Below are 13,538 nucleotides of genomic sequence, written 5' to 3' on the forward strand. Positions count from 1 at the left end.
GTTCATTTACTCAACCTGAATGACCCATCCTGTACCTGTATCTGTCAGTGATACCATCATCCCGGAGTAACGTCATCTGCACGGACCTCCCTCTACAATGGAGTGGTGATGTCAGCAGGAGTCCCTCCTGTCACAACAAACCAACCATTCTTTGTCAAATCTGTCATTGAAGCTCTAGGTAACAACCCAAGCTCAAATTACACACCTTCAACAGTGAACCTGCTTATTAGTGTTAGTGTAAAAGTGTTCTGTGATGACAGCAGGGTCAGACCAAGTTCTAGACTAATCACACTGATATGAGGACAGCTTAGGGGAAAATAGTTTCTTGTTACTCAAGGATTATTAGATGGTAGAGTTAGGGAGCTTTCGCATAACTTAGTGGATTGCTCTGATATCAGGTGTGCCATCAAAGAAAAGGGTTTATGGGGTGGTCAAGTAGAGTTAGAAGTCATTAATTTGCCAAAATGAGTGCAGATCAAACACACCAGGCCTATAGTGTTTGCGCCTGTAGTTATTTTTCATGGTCAGAGTCATGAGAGGTTATCTGTGCATGTGTGCTATGCTTAATGAAATGTGGCTGTTACTGTATGTTCATTCTGACCTTTGGGATGTGAAATGCCACAGTTGTTTACATGTTGGTGAAGTGCTCCTTTCTCCTTGGCCTGGGTAAGGTCGACCCTGGCCACAGAGAACCTTCTCAGCTTCCAGCTTTGGAATTAATCTAAAACCTCTTGCACATGATTGTGCTGTGGGGGTAGAGTTTTTGCCAAGTGCCAACTTTGTTCACCCACCGATCAGGTCTTTGTCAAGTTAGATAAGCTATGCAGAATTGTGTTATTGTTGAACGGCCACATTGAGGATTGAGAGTGGAGACATGGGACCTTTTACACAAGACCAGTGGGGAACTCCAGCTAGAGATACCTGTGTTTCATGACACGTCCGTCTCTCTTTCAATTCCCCCTGAGCACCAGACACGGATCCTGTCGCAGGACAAAGCCCGGGGGGCCACGTTGAGGGGCTTGCCTTGCAGGGGAGTATAAATCTCTGGCCCCCAGGTTGTTAAATTGTCAGAAGACACAAGAGGATACGTGAAGTTGCCATAGGGCCGGTGGTTTCCTGTCGTTTGTCTTGTGTTCACCGTCTTTGTGTGTGTGTGTGTGCGCGTGTGTGTATGGCGCTGAATGTAAATATCACCCCATGGCTCTTGTGAATCTGAGCCACTCCACGGCTCGGCGGAGCCTGGGAAAACCGAGCTGTAGCGCTTCAGCTCTCCCAAGTCACAACGTGGAGAGAAGCTAGGGGCCTCTTTATTAAAAAGCGATTAGGGCTCTTTTCGAACAAAGAGGGCGAGGATCTAGCCGGCAGCCTTCCGATATGTTTAGCCTGGCATGATCCTCCGCTGAAAGGGGGAAATCAGGTACTTGCCAAGGAGGAAGTTGTCTCCTCAGAATTTCCCAGACGCATTTTAACCTGAGTCAAAAGGCCTGTTGATTTTGTCACGCACCAACAGCAACCAAGAAGGGAAGCAACACAAAAGCTGTCAAGCTGACTACTCAGGGGAATTATTCCTGCTCTGAGGTCTTCTGGGGTAATACCTGGCAAGTCCTCAAGAATTTAATCTCTGGGTGCTTTTGGTTTTACTTTCTTTGCTCAGCATGTACCATTTCTTAATTGCAAAATGTGCCTCCTTACGGGAAAGCAATGTGGTTGTCTTAAATGTCACGTGTTGTGAACACAAAATACTAGTATTTGAACACAGTATTGTACATTTTAGAGTGTGACAAAGGATCCGAAGAATTCCACTCAGTCAGATTAAGCAGAAACAGACATGGCAAATATTTCAACACAAGCTTTTTGGCAAAACAAAGTAGAATTGACATCACAAAAAACTGCAACGTCAAATCCCAAGACATCCTTTAAAAGCAGCTGTTTTGAAAGACAAAGTAATTTGCTAAATTGATTTAAAGAGCAGGTATTGGTGATCCTGTTACTTAAGTAAAAGCTTTGTGCGGGGTTGCTTTCTCCACTCTCTCATTTTGTCATGGGGGTCTAGACAGAGTGATGGAGGCGGGGGGAGGGCGGGACCACAGACAGAGGTACTGTAATTACCCTAATCGCCATGGGAACATCTGGTGCCTCCCGGGACTGAAGTGCGTGTGCCTCTGCTCACCCTCGGGAGGTGTTCGCTCAGAGCATCCGCTGTCCTCTGTAAAACTGTAAAACCCAGAGCATGTTGGGATTTACATTTTGTTCACAGGTCACACCGATTGCACACCCTAGTAGTGTAGTGTGTTGGGGTGGGAGGGTTTGATTATTTTGTTCTGATAGTTACTTCATTGGCAAGCCATGTTACTTGAGAAGTATTGCTTATTGATTGAACAGTTGGCTTTACTTATAATATGACTTTGAAGTGTGAGTGTGTGTGTGTGTGTGTGGTACATACACACATCTAATTGATGTGTGTATGTTGTGGTATAAAACGTGTGTGAGCGTGAATGGGGGGCTGACAGATGGCTGGAGAGAGTGCTTGCTTCTGTATAGCCTGACATCACCACAGAGTTATCCATTGTGCTGCAGCTCAGGCATGTGGCAACAGGATCCCACACTCGCTGATACCCATCAGTTGAAAGCCTAGTGCTGCATAGTGCACGTCCGTACAGTGCTGCTGTATAACTTGGCAAGGATTTTTAAATACATACCCTACAGACACACACACACACACACACACACACAAACACACAAACACACTTATTAATACACACTTACACACTTATTAAGACACACAATGGGATGAAAAAATGCACAAAACACCTATGCCTCTGCACGCACACACCTCTGTATACTGTTGCCTGGGAGATTGAAACCCATTCTTCTTGCTCTCTGTGATGTCCTGCCATTCAGCACCAGGTGAACCGTTCCAGTTGGAAATTGAGAATGCCTCAGCACAGCATGCGAATGTATGGGTGTTGTTTGTGTGTGTGTGTGTGTGTGTGTGTGTGTGTGTGTGTGTGTCCATGTTTGAATATGGCCGTTCATGAACTTGTCTCATTGTCTAAAGACTATAAAACCTCCTCACCTTAACCTGATAGGGTATTTTCTAGCCCAGCTGTTTCAGGTTTTTGTTTTTGTTTCGCTGAAAAGTCCCTTCATTTTTTAGCCTCTCTCATCACACATTAGTTCCTGTAATCCTGCCCTGCCCAGTCTGACAGATATGAAGAGGTCTCCTGTAAAGGCATGTCTCCACGCTGCTGTGCTCTGTTTCTCACATGTCCCCGTTTCTACCCCTCCTCCTGCAGAACATGCCCTCATGCTGACCTCCAGGCGCTGACGAGAAAACCTCCTCCTCCCCCGCCTTCGGACGATCACGCAGTTTGGCCGTCCGAGCCCAGCCCAGCAGTACTATTGGCGCCAGCGTCTCCACCGAGGGGCGCTCTTCTCCTCCGAGACCGGCCGAGAAACCCCCGCCGTTCCCGCTTCGCCCCCCCTCCTGCCTGCTCCTCCTGCCCTCACCGCTCTGCTCCTCTCCTGCCCTGACCGCCGACCTCGACCTGCCCGCCGCCATGTCCATCGCGCTCAAGCAGGTCTTCAACAAGGACAAGACCTTCCGGCCCAAGCGCAAGTTCGAGCCGGGCACGCAGCGCTTCGAGCTGCACAAGCGGGCGCAGGCCTCGCTCAACTCGGGCGTGGACCTGCGCGCCGCCGTCCAGCTGCCGCACGGCGAGGACCTGAACGACTGGGTGGCCGTGCACGTGGTGGACTTCTTCAACCGCATCAACCTCATCTACGGCACCGTCTGCGAGTTCTGCACGGAGAAGAGCTGCCCGGTCATGTCGGGCGGGCCCCGCTACGAGTACCGCTGGCAGGACGATCACAAGTACAAGCGCCCCACGCCGCTGCCCGCCCCCACCTACATGAACCTGCTCATGGACTGGATTGAGGTGCAGATCAACAATGAGGACATCTTCCCCACCAGCATAGGTGAGTACAGCACCATGCTCTGGGTAAAGAGCTCTGCTGTATGTGTATAGGAAGCTGGCTTATGCTAGCCTGGCTAACGTTAGAGCTCTCCTGTATGTGTATACGAAGCTGGCTTATGCTAGCCTGGCTAACGTCAGACCTCATCTCATTGAGATGGGGTCTGGGAACTACACGTTCATTTTCTCGTATTTGAAATGTGGTTTACGAATGCCCATAGCCGTTTATTGGGCGCTACGAATTATCAGATGTGTGTGTATGTAGCTCATAACCGCTTCGGAGTGTCGTCATCGTCTTGCTGTCCCCCCTCCGTTCTGTGATTGGTTCCTTCGTTGAGGTGAAAACGAAGTCCATGGAATCCAGGCTGCCTAGCAGCGTGAATAAAATTGCGCGCATGGGAAAACCCAGGCTAGGCTTATGCACGAATACAAGGACTCTGATGACGATGTGACTATACATCGAAACGTTAGTCAAAGTTAATGATGTTTTGCACCTTTTAAGTAAATAATAAAGAAAATGAAGAAGACATCTGAGCTGCACCGGCGTCCCTCTCCTTCTCTTTAAAGTATCTGTCCTGGCCTGGTTGCATTGGATTGTTGCTAAACGGCAGAAGCACGGAGAACCTTCCTTTGTCTACTGGCTTCTGCATGTTTCCTCCTAGCGTATCAATTAAAGTCAGTCAATCAGTCTGATATGTTGAAGGATTCCTTCACCTGTCTTGTTTGGTTGCCTTTTCTCAATGTTGTGAACTTTCAGGATGGTACTGTAGGAAGAACCATGGCCCCTTTCTTGAAACATTAGTTTTTATTGATGTGCCTAATTAGTGTTTGACAGTAATGTGTCTTCTGCATCCTCATGAGAAACATGAAGCAGAGCATGATGACAGCTATCTGGATTCAAGTAGTATTCTGGAATCTCTTGTGGAAAGATGAGTTGATGAGAGATGGGAGGATTGGCCTCTTCCCCTTCTCAATGAGGATGCTGACTTTGTTGCCAAGTTGGTCTTTATAGTCACTGTTGCTTGACCTAAGCTCAACACCTTGCAGTTTTAAAAGGAAAAACTGTCTGTCACCATAGCATTTAACTGTGTTTTGGTCTTGGCATGAAACAACAGGTGAAGCTGATGTGTTCAAATGCCAAGAGTCGACAGAATGCCCTTCAGGCGTAAAGTGAGTGCTTGACTCTTCAGATATGTTTGGCTTCAGAGGCCTACAAGAACTTGTCAAAGAATGTGAGATAAATATGATGGTTCCGTGAGGAGGACAATCTGTGGCTTTGTCGAGTTTTATTCAGCATATTTCGTGAAACCAGCGTTGTCATAAATACTCAGTGTCAGATTTGAGAGACTTCTCTGTGTATTTTGATACTTTCAAGTCATTTCAGGAAGAGATTACAAACTCTTTTGCATTTGTTTACAGCTCTTGTTGTGTGTCAGTAATCTACCCATTCCCATGCTTAAGCCGATTTACAATTAGGCCTGTGTTTTGTTTACTTTTAAAATGAGTTTAAGATGAGCCATGCAAGAACAGCTGTGCTCCAATAAAGAGAGGGTCACCTATAATACTTATGGGAGTAGGGTTAGCCAGAAAGAAGTCTATTGAGCTTCCCCTGATATTCCCAGTCTGATTTTTCACAGCTATGTACTCAGATGGTTGCTTTACACTGTGCAGATGCGGTTATTGGCAGCCAATAATAACAGAAAGCCAACTGGCCTGTCATCTGCATGGCTAAAGAGTTAGACAAATGCTGTCTCTTCCTCTCATGCTCTGTCTGGACTTTTCATCTCTCTCTCTCTCTCTCTCTCTCTCTCTCTCTCTCTCTCTCTCTCTCTCTCTCTCTCTCTCTCTCTCTTGCGCTCTCTCTTTCTCTATGTCTCTCGGCCAGAAACGTGCCGGCTCCCTGAGGTCTGCCCTGTTGGTTGTGGCTATCGCTGACAGGAAACAGTATCCTGCCATATCCTGTGAATTATGCAGTGCCATCTGATCCCCCAAGGCCGTACTGTGCCCACTAACATTCCGCCACTGTAACCCTAACCCTTTAGCCCTTTTGTTCGCCCATGACGGGCGTACAGGAGCACCTGGGTCACTGGCAACCTTAGAACCCCTTTTCTCCTCCTCCTCCTCTTCCTCCTCCTCCTCCTCCTCCTCCTCTTCTTCTCTGTTGTCTTCTCTTCCCGCATTTTTAGGTCCCTTAGTGCTCTCAGCCATGCATCAATAATTCACCCTGAAGCATGCGCAGAGCTTTAGCCCTAGCCACAGCTCCATTTGTATACAGTGGGCCATGTTTTATTCACAGTGAAATGAAAAGAATAGAGCAACACATGGAGGAGTGAATATTGAATAGCAGCTGAATCAACAAGCAACATTCTTGAAAGCATTTGTCTTAAACACTTGGGGGATTTGGTGGATTGGAGGGGACATTTTCTATTCCTATCATTGTGACATTTCATCATTTCAAGCATCCACGGTTTATTGCCAAGGTCCTAATTGATGTTACGATTACTGCCAGAGCACAGGGTTTTCTGCTGACACAGCTCTGCTGGAGCACTCGGCATATTAAAATGTTCTGTGTTTGATCTACCCCCAAACAAAGCCAATTCATTCTGAACACACTGCATACTTCTGTTGGTGAGTGAGTGGGTACATGAACGAGTTCAGTAGAGAGAGTCCCTGTGGTACGGACATGGTGCTGTGGCCCTACCTCACTCAGCACAGGGCCCAGGGAGGGGGAGGATCCCCTGGTGAGAGCTTGCCCTCTAAACCCCTGAGCGGAGTCAGCAGAAAGGGATTAGCCCAGTCTCCGGAATGTTCTTCGGCATCTGTTTTGCTTTCGTACTTATGCCTTTTGAACTGGGCAACGCTCTGTTGGGAAAAGTATGATAAACGTGCCTTGTCCACACACTCACGCATACAGTACGCGTTCAGTGGCAAGGTCATAAGGACACTGACCTCACCTCATCCGACAGTGCCAGGGCAGCACTGGATATCTCACCTGGTATCATAGTACTCACATTTGCATACACACCAACAAACCCCGCAGCAGGTAGGTAGCGTCTCAAGGTGTGGCTGAAAGGGAGAACTGATGTCATGTCTTTTTCCATACAGGCAGGCAATCTGCAGAGCCAGAAGTTGCCCGATGGAGACAGTAGATATGAGAGTAATGTACCATGCCTGTGCCGGGACCTTTTTGTGACGCTGCTTAACTCACTGAGCTAGGTCAAAGTGATGCTAGTGGGAGATAAATGGCCTACCCCTCATTTCCTTTCATTGGTCACATTGTGCTGAAGTATCACTGTAACAATCAAGTCTTTTCATGGGACCGTGAGATTACTTTTCAAGCAATTCTTTCTTGTGGGCTATCACCAGACTACCTATAATGCCATCACAGACTACCTATAATCACCTATAAGAAAATGATCCTGTTTGTATAATTAAGTCATATCGGAGTCAGCATTTATGGTGTGTGTACGTGTGTTTGTGTGTGTGTGTGTGCACATTTTTGGTGAGTGTTTAAGTTTTTTGAATTCCCATGCACTCTTGTGTGTGTTTGCATTCCAGTGTGTTTATTATTCATTTCGGGCGCAATAGAAGCCCTTGTACCCTCAACCACCAACCACCCCCCCCCCCCCCCCCAGAAACGCTTGGCTTGGTTATGTAACATGGGGCTACATTACAGATAGGGGAGGGGATGGGGGCAGAGTTTGTCTGGAGGGGTGCGTGTGCTGCGCTCTGCCTGCCTGTGCCACCGCAGCAAGAAGCTCTTTAGTTTAAAATGTCATGACACACGGGGCCCGGTCGAGGCACTCTGGCTTCTGGGGGAAGATTGTGCTGAAGCGCAGATGCAGAACGCAACCCAGTTCTTGTCCTCTCTAACGGGGCACACTTTTACAGTCAAGCAGATCGCGGGATGCCTGGGCCCTCGGCTTCCGCTAAGAGGATTTCAAGAGGGCACACACACACACACACACACACACACACACACACACACACACACACACACATTCACATGCTTACTGCAATCATTGTCTTGTACGTGCACAAAAGGATGAATTTAATGGCCAGACTGTTACTGAGGCAGAGGTCAGTGATCATGCCGCTCTGTGGGCATCGTTGTTCTTCATGGCATTACAGAAAGGCAGTCTAACACTGGGCTTTTTGCTTATGAATGGGTTGTTACTGTACTGGTGATAATTGCTGCCATTGCAAGCCCATTGTAAATGTATGTTGCCTGTGTTTAGCTAAGCCTTGTTTTGTCTGTATTGGACTGTACAGGCTCAGGCTGCTGTAGACGCACCAATCAGCTTTGACTCAGAACAGTCGCGTGTTAATCATCACAAGCCCTCCAGGGATGCCAGGGAAATATGTAAACAAATAAACATGGCTAGGTTGCTGTGCTGGCCCTCATAATCTCCACACATCCCTTTTAAAGAACATTACAATAAAATGTTAACTCAGTAGAATAGCCCACTATTAAATAGATGACATTGTAATTGCTGTAATATATTATTGCATGTTTGTGATTAATGGGCCAGTGATGGTGGTGTACAGTTTTATGAGTTTTTGTGTTTTAATGCTTAGCGTTGTTTGTTGTTGTTGTTGTTTTTGTTGTTGTTGTTGTTGTTGTTTTTGTTGTTTGTTGTTGTTGTTGTTTTATATTCTCCTCCTGTGTCCTACTTTTTGTGATCTCCAAACACTCTGAGGTGTTGTCATGGAAACCCAACATGCTGTAGTCCAGATGTTTTGCTCCAGGTGTTAGAGCCCATCTCAGCCTGCCCTCACACCCTACCGTCTGTGTGCCATATGATTGAGTCATCATACTTTTACTCTGTCTGTCTCCCACACCACAAAACCTCACAGGCTTCCTCCTGGACTAGCAGTTCTAAGCTAAACTGTCTCATCTCATGTCATTCAAGGGTTTTCAAGGGTTTTCCAGTTTTGTGTTATATTCTTGATCAATCCAAGGATACAATGGAAATTAATGAAAAATAATTCTATTCATCTTGTGGACATTTAGGGGAAACCGATCTTCAAGCATTTTGTCAACATACATTTTTTTCCATTGAAAAAGTGTACTATTTTTATCTAAGAGTGCATCCCACTTGTCTTAGAGAGTACATCCCACTTGTATGCTTGGCTCCCACTTGTATGCTTGGCGTATGCTTGCACACGGTCATAATGCTAGTTCTTCAGAGAAGCCCCCTCTTCAAGAAAAGCAGAATTCAAATAAAAGGAAGGGCCTGTTCTTAGACTCAGAGGAAAGGATGTCCCTCTTGCCCGGATGTGACTTCCTGTGTCATGACACCTGGAGGGTCATTTGACCTCTGACCTCATTAGACGTCTGCTTAGACTAGAGATATCTGCTGAAGAGGTTTACCATCAGTCACGGGGTGAGAGGGTCATAAATCAAAGCCCTCACTAACTCATGGTACTTTTGGTCCAAACAGTCCCCCATGTCTTATGACTGTCATATAAAAATTTCAGCCTCAAATCTTATTTCATTGCTGAGAATATACATTTTCAATTATGGATAGACACACCCTGGAAAATTGCACCAAATGTCAGTATTTCATGCGTACCGCTTTTTAAAATGTTCCTCTCCTCTCAACAAAACCATATTTTTTACTGAAAATATGTCCACTGGGATAGTATCATGTGTAGATGTCACATTAGAATTACTGCCCTACCCACCATTGAAACAAATCCAGATACTTTTTTTTTTTTTGGATGACCAGCTGAGATCTGAAACCATGCTGTCAAGACTGTTGGAACTGATATGGAATGACCCTTATAGAAGGGAGATCATCATGATTTGGAAATCCCATATTAACCTGCTGCTACCCTATGATTTCAGTCTATACACAACTCCAAAAGCCTAAACAGTTTAGAAGTCTCTGTTGTGTTTGGAGTCTCACAAAGGCATGTCTCGAAATGTCTACCTTCCCACTCCATGGAATAACATGTATTTAAGGGACCTGACCTCATTACACACACCAAGTCAGCTTTTCCCCTCGCTTAGCAACAGTGGTTTATAGTGGGATACATGTATCCAGGACGTGTGGCCCAGAATGTCTCCAAGAGGTTTTGGGCTGGTCTGAGATGGTTTAAAAAGGGAAAGATTGACTGCTTGACAGAAATCATCAGTCTGAAGGTTTTTGCAGTAATGCAAGACCATGAGTTTGAATCAACATATGTACTATATGTTTATTATTCTATATCTGTTTGAGTGTGGTCCTTGTATTAACTGATTGTAGAGACATTAATGTTTCTTCATTACATTACCTCAACGTTAACTCTACTCATAGCAGTGTTAGACTAGAATGTCACTAAACGTAGGTAAACTGGGTGGTCCAGACTTTATAAGAGCTTCATTTGTTTGTTTTATTTTAACAGCCATCCTGTCCCATTAACATGCATTTGCCTTAGTCCTTTTAGCCATTTTTACAGTCCTCTTTCACTCCATGCATCCATTTCAAAAGAAATCTTCCTCTCCCTCCTTCTCTAAAAGCCCCCTAAGAACAGGCAGATTGCCTGCATCCTCTGTCCTGTTCCCCTCTGCCACAGTAACATCCTGATAAGAGTCTCATTGCGCAAACAGCCGTCCATCCGTATTACCAGAGGCCAGCACCACTCATTAGCCAGGCCCCAGTCAGCCTGGCCAGGACCCAGCCAGTGCATACGCCCCAGTCAGCAGCGCTGCTCTCTAGCCCTGAGCTTAGCTCCTCTCTCACTCGCTCGCTCGCTGGCTAAAGAAAAACAAGGCTGAGTCACTGTGAAGAGCAGCCATGAGAACAACTAGGCCAGAGACATGAAACAACTCCTTGCTCGCTGTTTGCTTCTTTCAATGGTTGTTTGTGTGTGTTTGGATGAGGTGATTGCTTTTACTCGTTAGTGTTACAGTGTTTTGCAAAAAAAAAGTTTTTTGATGAGAGTAAATGTTGCAATAGTGCAATTTAAAAGTCTGTCAAAAGCCATTTAGTGGTGTTTTTCGAGATGGTAGATTGGTTGGATGGTTGTACCACAGTGCCAAAAAAACATCCACTGAAAAACAATGTTATATAAAGTTTTCACCCGTCTGTTTCTCTGTTGGATTTTCACCACTGTGCTGGTTGTTTGCCATAGCTTCCTTTACTTATCTATTCAGCAGGTGGCCGATTAGTTAATTCAGGGGAGAGGGACAGTGGCTTTGGAAATGGATTGTAGGGGGGTTGTATGTGGTGATTTAGGATGGGTGGGGGAGTAACTCCATGGGTGGTCTCACAGAACTGCACCCCCACCCCCCTTCCAATTTCCCCCCAGGACATCCACGCTCACTAGTGCATTATTTTTCCTGCAGTCCTGTTTAAAGTATGCTAATGGGGCGGCAGTAAAAACGACAGAGCTCCCCAAAACAGAACTCTCTAGAACAGAGCAGAACTCACTAGCAGCGCACAGATAAATGGCCTCACGTCCACACGGCCTCACGTCCCCTTAGTACCTTGGTATCGAGATGAATGAAAGGATGTCAGATATTGTGCTACTAGATTTGTGTGTGTTTTTGGTGTGCCAGTCATAGCTAGAGGTGGAAAGGTTATCTAGATTGATTGGATTGTAGATTGAAGTCGTCCTTGCACTCAGCTGGTGTGATCCTACTGGCAATCCCAGCATGCCGCTGGGCCTCCTGTTCCCTCACCCATCCCAACACTGGCTCACCTCTCTCTCTCAGTCGCCATCTGGCAGCTCTCTATCTGCCAAGGAAGACAGGAATCCATCTCTTCTCTACCTCCCTTTTGCGATGGCCTTTTCTTCCTCCCTACCCCTCTCTCTTTCTTTTCCTCTCTGATTTAGTCTGCCTCGCATTGGTGGTGCTAACATGAGCCAAGGACCCCGCTCCCCGTTGGTCCATTGGTCGTGTTTATATCTTGCATCAGTCATGCTTGATTTATTTTATGTAATCAGCCATGCTTGGCCACAGTGCTATGTAATGGCTTACACTAACCACACACACAAGTGCCATCATGACTTTGCATCCAGTCATTCACGATCATGGGAGTTGGTGACAGATGGATCTCTCACAGCTGCGTATTTTGACATCAGCGATCACTCAGCAGACGGCATGCATGCTGTAATTTAGCGTAACTTCGCTACCGTTTGGCTGCCACACAACTCGGTCTCTGCTCGGCACGCGCCCCTGTTTCACTCTCCAAAGGACGGGATCCTCTCCTTGGAACGAGACGTCACGGTCAGTCACTGACCCATTGGCGCTTTGTATCGGGTGACAGATCACATCTCCGCCATCAGACAGAGAGGCTGCAGGCCCCTCCTGCTGTCGACCGTGGTCAGGCCATCCCTGTGTCCTGCCGCGCCGCATAATCTCTCATCCACAAGCTGTGGTCAGGATTAAACGCAAGAGAGAAATCGCAGTGTAGCTTTACGCCAGCCTGGGCCTACTGTCATAAATATTTTGATATCATGTTTCTCAGAAACACTCATTGAAATGCAGTTGTGTATTTCAGTGAGCACTCACTTTGATTTCTTGCTCAGCTCAACACACTTGTCTTGTGTGAAATTAAGAAAAGGAAAAAACATGTAGCTGTGTATTAATGTGATCCCACGCTTTGATTTCTCTATGAGGGTCAGAGGATCTATGGAGCTATAGATTTGGTCTGATCCTCAACACTTTTCTTGTTTGAAATTAAAAAAAAGAAACATGGACACTGGCTTAATCCAGGATTGGAGAGAAAATCAAATGACATAATGAGACCATTGCTGCAGGCTTTTTTCTATCTATACTCTAGATGGCCCCTGACCCATATCCCTAGACAGGACACACACACACACACACACACACACACACACACACACACACACACACACAAATACCAATACAAGGGGCACATGAAAGAAAGGAAGGCAGAGAATAGAGAGAGACAATAGAGAGAGAGGGAGAGATCAGGCTGATTTGGGTCAGTGTGGATTTGTGGTCTGATTCAGGGTGGTGATGTGAGTTTGTAGGACTGTACTGTAGGACTGTTTGCTACTGGGTGGGTCTGTCTCCAGTCTCTCGGTCGCTGTCTGCACAGGCCCTGTAGGCAGTAGCCTCACTGCTCCATCAGGATAATGAGACACTGCATCTGGCCTCTTACACACACACACACACACACATATATATACAGAGACACACTCACACGTAAGTACACTCACCCTTTCTTCCTTATAAATACACTCACTCACACATTTTCATGACCCACAACATGAAACATCTGACACACATCTGACCACACACGACTTCATTCATAGGTACACATACACAGAAGATGTAATCTCACGCTCTCCGTTTCACAAACACACACACGCACACACACACACACACACACACACACACACACACACACACACACACAGGACATCACACTAACCCTGACTTGATATAGCATCCCCAGCCCCAGGTCACCCTGGGGTTAGAGGTCAGATGAAGGTGAGTCCAGAGAGAGTTAAAAGGCGTCTGAAAGAGAGCCCTATGTCCAGGTGCCCCTGAGGCGGGGTAGGGTAGGGTGGGCTGTGACAGCACTCAGGCCTGCCCGGGTG

General features: G+C 46.4%; 1 protein-coding gene across 1 annotated transcript in view; it reads left to right on the forward strand.

Annotated features, from left to right (window-relative positions):
• LOC143122818 (MOB kinase activator 3B) overlaps positions 1–13,538 on the forward strand; it is a 35,545-nt gene that overhangs the window by 10,259 nt on the left and 11,748 nt on the right. The window contains exon 2 of the mRNA XM_076283717.1: positions 3,297–3,978. Within this exon, the coding sequence (XP_076139832.1) occupies positions 3,561–3,978 (418 nt within the window). The 5' untranslated portion in view covers positions 3,297–3,560. The remainder of the gene's footprint in view (positions 1–3,296; positions 3,979–13,538) is intronic.

This window comes from Alosa pseudoharengus, unplaced genomic scaffold (genome assembly GCF_046254945.1).
Source record: "Alosa pseudoharengus isolate Yale_2024_CS ecotype anadromous, Long Island Sound unplaced genomic scaffold, YU_APseudo_1.1 YU_APseudo_1.1_scf_14, whole genome shotgun sequence".
In the NCBI taxonomy this organism is placed as follows: domain Eukaryota; kingdom Metazoa; phylum Chordata; class Actinopteri; order Clupeiformes; family Clupeidae; genus Alosa; species Alosa pseudoharengus.